General features: G+C 34.7%; 1 protein-coding gene across 1 annotated transcript in view; it reads right to left on the bottom strand.

The window, feature by feature from the left end:
* Positions 1-12,609, bottom strand: part of LOC141443276 (uncharacterized) — a 57,178-nt gene that overhangs the window by 25,856 nt on the left and 18,713 nt on the right. Inside the window, exon 4 of the mRNA XM_074108485.1 lies at positions 8,867-9,005. Coding sequence (XP_073964586.1) covers positions 8,867-9,005 — 139 coding nt within the window. The remainder of the gene's footprint in view (positions 1-8,866; positions 9,006-12,609) is intronic.

The raw sequence follows: 12,609 nt of genomic DNA, 5'->3' as shown, positions 1-12,609 counted from the left end.
ATGATGATCTCTCATATAAATAAACAAAAGACATTCTCAAATTTAATAGTCTACACACTGCCTTAGGGATCCTTTTTTGTTACTCCATTTCCTAGCCATACGTTACCATTCAAAAGTAACAAAAAAGGAAGTAACGATATGGTACCCCGACACATTTAAAAATTCGTCAAAGCAAATATAACGTACAATTTGAGCAAAGAATTTAAGCATACAAATCTTGATAAAGTGTTAATAAATATAATTCATGTCAAAGTAATAAAAAATCAAAACTTACCCAAGTTTTCCAGTAACAAAAGTGGACTTTTATTTCAGTTATGACCAACCACGCACTTGTTTCAACCAGCAGTTCGATTTTTGAAATGTGACGGTTATTGTTTAAAGATGGCAAAATGATGCTAGTGTTGTCAGCTTCCTATGAAGAATCTACTAAATTTTGTAGAAATACCTTTTAAGGACGAAAATGCGGTAACAAAAACTGGAATCAAAATAGGAACTTTTTGTAGGACAAACTTTAATTTTTAATTTTTAAATATATTTCTTAGACAATCATATGAAAAACATGTAGAAAATGATTGCTTGAGACTATAAGAAGGTAATAAAATAGACCACTGAATCGAGACCTTAAAACTGATTAAAAAAAACGATATTTAAGGTTCGAAATTTACAATGGGACATTTAGCTTTTCATACAAATTGTACTGGACGATTATTTTAAAAATATGATTTTTAAATAATCAAATACTTATGTATTTAAGACAGTTAATTGTTAGTTAAGATAATGAAACGAATTTTATGTTTAATAGTTCAAATAAAATATGCAGTGGCCTCATGATTTAAGAAAGCAATAAATCGACAGAGGACTATGACAAACGACAAATGTACAAACTTTTTTAGAAATGCTCTTATATCTGTCTTATTTATTGCCCGCCCTTTACCATCTCCAGTCATTAGTGCTTGATGATAATTACGCATGCGCAGATATCAGTTAGCGAATTATGACATGTGCATAAAGAAGCAGTGGGAATAAGATCGTATCTTCTGTTAGTAGGGTCTAGGCTTAAGTATGGCTAGGGTTGTCACCACACAAATAATAATAAGAGAAATAGTAATGCCATAGGGGAGTTTAAATCGCGAAGCACCCATATGGCTAAAAAAGGCATGCGTGTCTAGTCAGATAATTTCTGAAAGTCATAATGTAATATTTGTCATAATTTTTGTGTCATAATTTTTTAACCGCAAATTTTTCAGAAAATATTAAATGGTTATTTTTTAAAACTCTATGACAAAAATACATTATGACAAACATAACATTATGGCTGCCAACAATTTAAGCGAGCCGATATGGACCCCTGAAAAGGTGCACCAAAATTAGGAGCCTGAAATTATTTTTCATAAAATTTTATAGCCTATAACAATAAGTAATAATCATATGTGAGCATTTCTAAAAAAGTTTGTACATTTTGCGGACAGCATAGGCTAATTTGAAATTAATAATTTTGTATATTATTTTAATTGCATATTATTACCTAGTTCTTAAAGATTCTAAATAATGTATTTCTTAGAGATTGTAACTATAAAATAGGCTGTAAAGTTTAATCAACTGAGTCGAGGCAGTCGATGATTCCTATTTGTGACTAAGATTCAATTAAGTATAATAAAACCACACACGTTATTTAGTTGTTTTTATTGAAGAAATAAGGTAGCAATAATAACATTGTTGATGTTTTAAATGCTAATTCTTACTCTTTTAAGGTAATTACAAAAATAATGAAGATAATCACTCCTTTACGTTACCATTTGGTCAAACGTACCATGAAAAGTTACAATATAATGCACATTTCTAAAGATGCATTAATATTATTTGGAAATTATCATAATTAAATTGGTAAAGATTCGTCTGAAATATTTAAAATATATGATATTTTAACAAAATATAAATAAAAATATCAAAAACTTCGTATTTTTTTACGGGACAGTAACAATAATAGAACATTGGTAACAAACTAGGAACTCTTAGGCACAGTGTGCATTAGTCGATTTCAATATTATAATTATATTATAAATGAAACAAAAAAATGTTTTTTCTTCATATTAAATAAAAAATAATAATTTTGTACTTAAATCACATAATACAGGGTGAAATCAAAATGTTGATACAAATGTTGTGTTAAATTATTTATTCATACCTTCTTATTATGAAGAGATCGCAGAAAAAACATTTAAAAATATTAACTTTTGATGTATGTATGTAAAGTCTTTAATATTGTACATAAAAACATGAAATTAACAGTTAACAAGAGAAATAGATGTACAATGATGATGATGATCTCTCATATAAATAAACAAAAGACATTCTCAAATTTAATAGTCTACACACTGCCTTAGGTATCCTTTTTGTTACTCCCATTTCCTAGCCATACGTTATCATTCAAAAGTAACAAAAAAGGAGGTAACGATAATGGTACCCGACACATTTAAAAATTCGTCAAACCAAATATAACGTACAATTTGAGCAAAGAATTTAAGCATATACATCTTGATAAAGTGTTAATAAATATAATTCATGTCAAAGTAACAAATATCAAAAACCAAGTTTTCCAGTAACAAAAGTGGACTTTTATTTCAGTTATGACCAACCACGCACTTGTTTCAACCAGCATTTCGATTTTTGAAATGTGACGGTTACTAATTAAAGATGGCCAAATGATGCTAGTGTTGCCAGCTTCCTATGAAGAATCTACTAAATGTTGTAGAAATACCTTTTAAGGACGAAAATGCGGTAACAAAAACTGGAATCAAAATAGGAACTTTTTGTAGGACAAACTTAAATTTTTAATTTTTAAATATTTTTCTTAGACAATCATATGAAAAACATGTAGAAAATGATTGCTTGAGACTATAAGAAGGTAATAAAACAGACCACTGAATCGAGACCTTAAAACTGATTAAAAAAAACGATATTTAATGTTCGAAATTTACAATGGGACATTTAACTTTTCATACAAATTGTACTGGACGATTATTTAAAAAACATATTTTTAAAATAATCAAATACATATGTAAAGTGTAATGTTACAAACGAAACTTTAACTCCAAATTATTCAAATTACCAACGCCATTAATCCTAAATCGTAACTACGTGAGCGTAGTGTGGTGGAAGTGATCAAAATTTGTGTGTGTTCTTAAAGTGTGGATGTGGAGGAATGAGGGCTATCGTTTTTTGTCTTTCTAGATGGCGCCACTGTTGCGTGAGGTTTTTAAGTGTGGCTTTCAAAGTCTGTTATTACGGGCGTGTAAACAAAGTTTAGATTAAAATTATATTTAATACACCTAACCGTACCATAAAAATATCGAGCAACCACAGTGTTGCGCAGTCCCGTTTTGTTGGGAAAAAAGGGAGGACAAAAGTTTCCGAAAGACAAAACTGTTTCATAACACAGACATTCATTGCCCCGTAACGCATAATTGCCATAATCAATTTCAGGTAATGCAAAATATTCACAAAATTATTCTAATTATAAATAAACCCGCGTAGCTCACCCAAAAACTATGAAATTTGACATTTCGGAGAGCTCACGGTACACTAGCGCCTCTAGCGGCAAATCCATACGCGATAGCCCTCATCGCATGAGCACATGTTGCAGAGACGTCGCGGGTGAGCAAAGCAAACGCCTGATCCAATAAATATCTACTATTGTCCTAGCTAGACCCAGCCTAGGGCCCAGAGGGACCTACCCCCCTGACCCCTCCCATGGATCCTTGAGTTTCGCTGGTGGATAACCATCTTTGGAGTCTCCAAAGACCTATTATTTGAATATACCGCAGCAGCAACCCTAGCAACTGGTAGCAGGTAACCTAGTTGCCTGCGCGCCGTGAGAGAAGGGCCGCATCCGATCGCTGCGCACAAGTGGCTACTATATGCGTATGCGCATGATACTAGGGCAACGATACCTAATACTATAGGCAGTGGCGGATTTATGTTTTTTAGGAGTGTAGGCCACTTTATATCCGCCGCCCTATGTAACTTTCTAAAATAATTTTCTCGTTGAAATCTGCCGCCCCTAGGCCGCGGCCTATTGACAAATCCAGGACTGACTAAAGGTAAATAATCGAAAGCTCGGAATTGCACGTAATGGTATTTTAATGTAGTTTTTAAGTATTTTATTTGTAATTATATTATGAAAAAATTACTTTCTGCCAAATTTCTTGCGGCGCATTCTTCTTGGCAATGATGGTCTTTCCGAAAGCGCTGGTAGTTTAAAAAATGACGTGTACAAGTGCCCATTGCGGCCTTTTTACTGAATAAATGATTTGAATTTTGAATTTGAATTTGAATACACAACATTTTATACAGACAAAACAAACGGAACGATATCGCTCGGTTAGATAAATTTTCCAGAAACATTATTTCGTTGCAGCAAAATTACCATTCGCATTTTTCCCACTATAGTTTTTTACTGAAGGGTTATTATTTCGAGAGGTTCAATAGTGTTCAGACTCAAATTTTCAGTTATAAAATTAGAAATATATCGTTTATTGTTTTTAAGTTGCTTAGGATATTATCACTGAAACTTGCGGTAAATACATTTTATTCTATTTTATCTTTTTTCCACAATAACTTAAATTTTCTGCACAAAAGTCAGTTACGTGGTCAGGTTCGGATTATCCCTGATTACTTTGTAGTATTGTAAAAAATACAAGGTATAGAAAAACTTGCTGTTTAAAACATGGATTGAATGTTCATAATATGATATACCATGCATGCAAACATAAAAAAATTAGGACATTGATAAGACTATTTTTTTCTACATTTCCCGTTGTTCCAAAATACACCATCATTTTCGTAGCCACACTTATTAAGTATATTTTAAACAAAAAAAAGAGGTCAAACCTCCTGTAAATCCTTTTTTAACTATAAGCAACTTTGAAAATAAGACTGCGTCAATATAACGTATAATGTTTATCGCAAGTCATAATTATTTATCTATAATTAATGTAATAAAGGTTCAGTTTGATTTGCGTCAAAGATCGAGCGTCATTTTCGTTACGGTTGCGACTTGGTAATTATTGGGTAAATAAATATAATGTTTTACTGGTGCTGTGCCATTTGCAGTTAAGTTATTCAATATTGATTTCATTTGCTTCAAATCTATAGGATATTTACTGCAGAGCCGCGAAAGTAAGAGCTTTTCAATTTCGTGGTCATCATTTTCGTGGTCCTATGGGCCACGAAACCGATTAAAGACCACGAAAAAGATGATTTTCCCTACAAGTAGAAAAAATACAGAACACTTTTTATAGAATTTTCTGCTTTTTACAGTGTAATCGTTTATGCCGTTATTGATTTAATTGATTTAAATGAAGAATGGTTGACCGTCAACAACATTTGCTCCAGGTGTGGTTATAGGAATTATGACCAGTGCGTCGCCAATTTTGTTAACTGGCGAGAGGTTCAAGAATTATTTTGCCCTGAATTTACGTGTGAAATGTATATATCTAAATATTAAAAGAAAACTTCGTCATTTAGAAGAGCATTTTGTTGTAACATAATTTCGTTCTGGTTTACCGTAGACCTGCACGGGGGGAAGGTATTGAAAACTGTTTTGGTTTGTGAGTTCAAGTTATTAATCTTACTTTAATTAAGTAATTTCTAGATAGTATTTAAAAGGTTACAAAAATGACAATTTGAAGTCGTCATTTTCGTGGTCAAGTTTAAATTTTTTTTATATAGATATCGATTGTCTATTTCTGTTGATACCTGATTAATTAAATAATGCTTATTCGTTTTCTCATTATGATCGGATTTTCATTCAAATAGTACAATTATAAGATTTTAAAATAAACAAAATGTTCTTTTTCGTGGTCTCGATGCTCATTTTCGTTACTGTTAAAATTGGATTTTTGCTTTTTTTAACCAAAATAAACTTTATCGATCTCTTATAATATAAAGCATCTTATCGGTACATATCCTTATGTTCAAAATAAAACAGACCACATCAAAATGTGTGTTTTTATTTCTGTAACATTTATCTTACACCTCAAATAATTACCCTGAAGCTTATTTTCACAATCGCGTTTTCCCCAATTTTAATCGACATAGGTAGGTTTATATGCACCGGCGCGAAAAGCCAAAAGCACACAGAAATAGCACTGTTTCTGTGTCAATTTAACTTGGGAAAAAACGCTACTGTGAAAATAAGCTTAACTAAAAAAACCATAGTGGGAAAAAATGCGAATGGTAATTTTGGTATTAAGAAATTTATTTATTTTATTTTATTTATTTATTTAATCTCATAATTAACACTTACAGTCAAGCCAAACATCACGAAATCACGATTCTGGGAAATTGATCTAACCAGTCCCTTCCCTACCTGCACTAGGGCATGTCAAAGTCAAAGTCAAAATAACTTTATTCAATTTAGGCTATAACAAGCACTTATGAATGTCAAAAAAAATCTACCACCGGTTCGGAAAAACCTCTGTTGAGAAGAATCCGGCAAGAAACTCAACGAGATATATTTTTTTGAAACAGATACCTACATCACAAGTATTTAACACAACACAACTTTATTTTTAACACAGTAGGTTCGCTATTTGAAGGGATCGCTAATGCGGATCGGAATTATTTCCAAATATCCCTGTCCATGATATAATCTACGCCTTAGATATTAATGTCTTTTTGACAATATAGATCTGAATTTTGTATCCGTTTCATTTGTAATATTTTTTGGAATTTTATTATAAAAACGTATGCAATTTCCCAGAAACGACTTTTTGGTTTTAGCCAGTCTGTAAGATGGAACTTTAAGCTTCCCTGTGTTTCTAGTAGCCTTTGGCTTATCAACATGTTTATGGTACTTCCTAGTTCTTAAACCAGAGCTATCAATTAACATTGAGTTAACACGTACAATTTCATAGCTATTAAAAATTATAAGAATTAAGGCCGCAGCCTCCAAGCCTACAATGATGAGAACGCTTTGTGGGAATATTACGTACATTTCGGATCTCTATACAAGTTCAGATTGTTCACAGAATTATTTCTATATTTGTTAAATGCCATTAGAATGTTTGAGTAATGGTTAGTTCCTTATGTTATGCCCTTAGTCGAGGTTTACATTGCGTTACAAAATAACCCCTAAATTGTAGTTAATTATTCAAGGGAAAAGAAGAGAGAAAACAAAAAAATTATAACAAAAAATTAAACCTACTAAAAAAAACCATGAAAATAATTTTCTACCAGTCTGAAGTCGGTGCCTCAACACGAGCCACCAAGAGTGGACTTATAGTCATCTACCTCACCTACATACTATAACTATATATTGGGCTTAAATCACTCCTGCTGGCTCGTGCTGAGGAACCGACTTCAGACTTGTAGAATTTTTTTTTAAGTCGTTTAAAAATATTACAGGCCTGGCCTGGTGTAGGTGACACGGGTCAATTAATTCTGTAAATGAGAAACAGGCTTAATCTTTTTCTTTATTATTAACTCCGGACTTAAAAACTTTGGCATTTATACTTAATATTAGTGGGTTTTGTTTGTTGGTTTGTTTATGTGTTTGTTTGTTACTTCATCACGGCTAAATTACTGGACCGATTTAGATGAAATTCGGTATACAGATAGTTTGAATCCCGGAGAAGGACATAGGGAAGTTTTATTCCGTAAATTTGCATAGCTCCCGCGGGATATCGAAAAACGAATTTTGCGCGGACGAAGTCGCTGGCAACGGCTAGTCTGTAAAAACAATTAAGTTACTGTATAAAAAAAACCTATTTTTATATGTATTTTGACTTAAAAAAATATGGACCGACATTATTAGTTTCATTGGGTACTACAGACAAAAATATTCACCAGACAGTTCAACAAACTATCTGAAACCTGACATTTTTCATACCGGAAGCTACGTTATGTTAAAACTTAAAACAAAGTAGTTCAGTGTCCTCACCCATACATCACATTTTATTACATGCAAACAGATTATCAAATCAAAATTAAATCTAAAACGAGCTAAATGCAAATTCGTGGTAGCGTAGTAGTTTGAGCTGTGGCCTCTCAAGTAGAGGGCGGTGAGTTCCAGTGAATATATAACCTAACCAACAAAAAGTGGGGACCATCGCTAGAAAACCTGCTTTTAAATAAAAAACCGCATTCAAATCGGTCCACAAAAGAGGGCTTTTTGTGTTGGGGGTTAAAAGCTCAGAGGTGTGAGGATAGATTTGAACCAAAGATCTTCTGCTTGAGTTGAGACACCATAGCTATAGGAAAAACCACTAGGCCACCAAATATAAAGGTATCACAACGTTTGTGAAAATCCCTAAAAAAAAAACAAAAATCTTTATTTTTACCAACAGGAAAAATCATAATGTAAGGTATTTCTAGCTTTTCTTATGGCATAATTACGAGTAATAGGTACTTATACATATAGATGCAGTTTAGTATTAAGCGACGCAGCGACAGATAATCCGTGTTCGGTTTTAGTTCGCTTTCTAAGCTACTCTTATTACAAAAAAAAAACAATGCACACAACAATGAACAAAATAAATAAAAGAAAACCACGGCTACTTAAATCACTAGGCCAAAACCAGGCAAAAACCAGGATCATGCTACTAGGAGCTAGCGATTATATGAACTAGGAATTTGCCACTATGGACTAGCGACTATGAAGTAGCCTAGGAATGAGCAACTAAGAACTAGTAACTTGCCCCTAGGAGCTAGTGACTAGGAACTATCAACTATGAACTAGGAACAAGCAACTAAAGACTAACTTGCCACTAGGAACTAGTGACTAGAAACTAGTGACCAGAAACTGTTGACGGGGAACTAACGATTTGGAACTAGTTACTAGGAACTAGTGACAAAGGCCACTGACCTATAGTTGAAGCTCTCGCAGTGGAACCTCCTCTCCTCGGCGCACTCCCGCCGGCAGTCCTCCAGCCTCTCGCAGTGCACCACCCGGCGCACGTGGCTGCGCAAAGCCCGGCGACCGGCCAGCACTCGGCGGAAGCAAGCTAGACAAACACACATATATTAAATAATTTATTGAATCAGGCGTTACTTTGCGGAGGTCCGTAGATATCAATTAACTATAAACAATTAATTTGCTCATCCGCGAATTTGTGATAGCTATATTCTATGCAGATCGGCAAGCGCAGCGTAGGACGTCCACCAACAAGATGGACGGATGACCTGGTTAAAGCTGCGGGTTCACGGTAGATGCAGGCCGCTGCCAACCGAAGCAACTGGAGGGTTGTGGGGGAGGCCTATGTCCAACAGTGGACGTCCTGCGGCTGAGATGATGATGATGATGATATTCTATGCAACAAATGTGTGTTCATGCAGATCCTCCACCTTCGCATTGTAAGAACACACAAAAATCACACAAACCCAATTATCACTACAATCCCACTGTATTGACGCGTTTGGAACTCTACCACAGCTCATCTTCAGAGCAACACAGCCGTTGAGTTTGAATCACATCAGTGTAGTGTGGTGGTTGTGATAAATGGGTTTATGAGGTTTATGTGTTCTTACACGGGTTCTGCTTTTACGCAGAATTATTGTTTGCCAAATGTTTTATTTGCCAACAGTTTCAATTAGCAACTCTCAATTTTCTCCGAATCCAAACATTTTTCTAATCAGTGTATTTTCTTATTTTTAACCGACTTTAAAAAAAGGAGGAGGTTATCAATTCGGTTGTATTTTTTCATGTTTTATAGAGCACAGTAGGTTAGGTTTGTTTTCTGAAAGTTCCGAAGGAAATATCATCATCATCATCAGCCGGAAGAACAAAGGCCTCCCCCTTAAAACGCCACAATGAACGACAACTCGCCCCTTGCATCCACCGGTTTCCCACAACTCTCACGATGTCGTCAGTCCACTTGGTGGGAGGCCTGCCAACGCTTCGTCTTCCGGTTCGTGGTCGCCACTCGAGGACTTTTAAGTAGGAAAAAATATAGAGTCAGAGAAAATCCTGAGTTGGCATATGAAACATTTGAGAAACGTGAGTTGGGAAAAGGCAAAGAAACGTTCTTACAGTGTGGAGGTGCAGGAACTGCCTGAACACACATTTCTTGCATAAACGTAGCTATCATAAGGCCGCGATTGAGCAAAGTAATTGTTTCAGTTCAATAAAAATTTAGTTGTTTGTTGTTTTAGATACTTTTGTTGTATAGATATCATTAAATAACATTGTACCTAGATCAGTTTAAAAAATATACCTCGTTGAGTTCTTTGCCGTACTCTACTCAACAGAGGTTTTAGATTTTTTGACATTCATAGCTGCTTGTTATAGCCTGAATTGAATAAAGATATTTTTACTTTGACTTTGACTTAGAATATATCATCACTACTTTTAAAAAAGCTCGTAGGTACCATCCGCCAAATATATGGTCTACCACCCTAAGGTTGATAATCGTTTTTATTTTTTATTTTTATTTGACTAAATGGAAAACGAGCAAGTGGGTCTCCTGATGGTAAGAGATCACCACCGCCCATAGACACCTGCAACACCAGGGGGATTGCAGATGCGTTGCCAACCTAGAGGCCTAAGATGGGATACCTCAAGTGCCAGTAATTTCACCGGCTGTCTTACTCTCCACGCCGAAACACAACAGTGCAAGCACTGCTGCTTCACGGCAGGATTAGCGAGCAAGATGGTGGTAGCAATCCGGGCGGACCTTGCACAAGGTCCTACCACCTGCATGTCATAAAACAATAATGCCAATAGACATATTTGTCAACTTGAAAGTTCGACTTTAGCGACATATTCATTTGATAGGAACTTGTTTAAAAATTAATAGACCACTTATTTGGCACACTGAGCAACTTTTACTATGGGACCAGCCACGAAATGGCAAAAAAAAACTGCTATTCCATACATTTCGGATAGTTAGTGATCAATTATCTCTTGATTAGATGTTTTTTAACTCCTGCTCATGACCCCGGAATCACCCTGTATATTCATTTGATAGGAACATGTTTAAAAATTGATTGATTGAAAAGTGCAATGCATAAAAGCTTGTAAAAATGTTTTTTTTTTTCAACAGAAACTTATTCTGAATTAACTTTATGTACCGTAAACTGCTTCAACTTTGCCTTCTGGCCCCTACATTGCCTGATTCCATTTAGAGCCGATAACTTAGCACTCTTATAGGTTTTAAAATTTTATCTACACGGGAATAATTATTACGGGGGGATAAAAGTTTAAGAACCTAGAAGGGTGCTAGTTATTGACTCCAAAATGAATCAGGCAATGTTGGGGCCAGAGGGCAAAGTTGAAGCAGTTCACGGTATCATTCAACTCCTTCACGGCTGCATACAGGTTTCCTTACGATCTATTCCTTTACAAAAAGTATATGGTAAATTTCAAATGTTACGTGAATGATTGTGTTGTATACTGTATACATAGGTGTATAATGATGACGAGGTGTTTTCCGCTTACATCATTAACACTAGGTCAACTTTTTTATCAAAAACGGATCTACAATTCAATTATCCGATCATAATCATGTTTTCATTCGATGATAATGATTGAGTTGTTTTTTGTCAATTATGTTGTTGTTTTTTTCTGAGATTCGATTAGTTATTTAATCAGTCTTTTAAAACTGAAGGACTGAAGGTGTAGTCATCGTTATAAAATACCATTTTCACTTCTCATCCTCGTAAAATTCGTGTTTATGCTGGATCTAGGCGACATAAAATGAATTTTTATGCTCTAGTGCATAAAGAAAAATCTTCGTCTAAGACCAATGCAATCAGGCCTAAACAGCCACTAACAAAAAAGTTTCAATGTATTTTAAAAACTAAAAATCAATCAAATAAATCAAAATAAATTAATGAAACTAAATATTTATAATTATATTAGCAATGCATGAAAAATAAAAGGTTACCTAGTCGGTGAAAAATTGCTATTTAATACTACTGTTGCTATTTAATTTCCTCGCAATCGAAGTGAAAAGCAGAGTGTAAGACTCGAGCATTAAACCCATTTTCCCCTCTACGTGTCTATCCACCCTCGCCGTACCGGCTCGGGTGGCTATATGAACGCCTTGGGTAAAGTGACTCATTTTATGCTCTTGTTGTACAATCTATTATTTCACTTTTCATGCTCGTAAAGTTCGTGTTTTTGTGATGGATTTAGGCGACATAAAATGACTATTTATGCTCTAGTGCGTAAAGTAAAATTTTCGTCTAAGATCAAAGTAATCAGGTGTCAACAGCACAAACAAAAAAGTTTCTATATATTTTTTTAATAATAGGTTGGTTTAGAGGTGTTGTCGCAAAATATAAGTGTTCCTTATTCAGCCTTAAATAGCATGCAAAATATTAAAATGATCATAATCATCATCATCATCATGTCAGACGAAAGACGTCCACTGCTGGACATAGGCCTCCCCCAAGACTCTCCACTCCGACCGGTCTTGTGCTTTCCGCATCCAACGCTATCCCGCGATCTTCCAGGTCGTCGCTATTTGGAGGCCTACCGACAGCTCGTTTCCCGGTCCGCGTACCAAAATTATCATAATACTCATATTTAAATTTAACAAAATAAGAAAAAAACCCGGGCAAGCATAAACGGCTGCATCTTTTGATTGCGTTGGCTAAGAAGTTTGA

This window comes from Choristoneura fumiferana, chromosome 27 (genome assembly GCF_025370935.1).
Source record: "Choristoneura fumiferana chromosome 27, NRCan_CFum_1, whole genome shotgun sequence".
Taxonomy (NCBI): domain Eukaryota; kingdom Metazoa; phylum Arthropoda; class Insecta; order Lepidoptera; family Tortricidae; genus Choristoneura; species Choristoneura fumiferana.
This window is presented reverse-complemented; position numbering and strand designations above follow the sequence as displayed.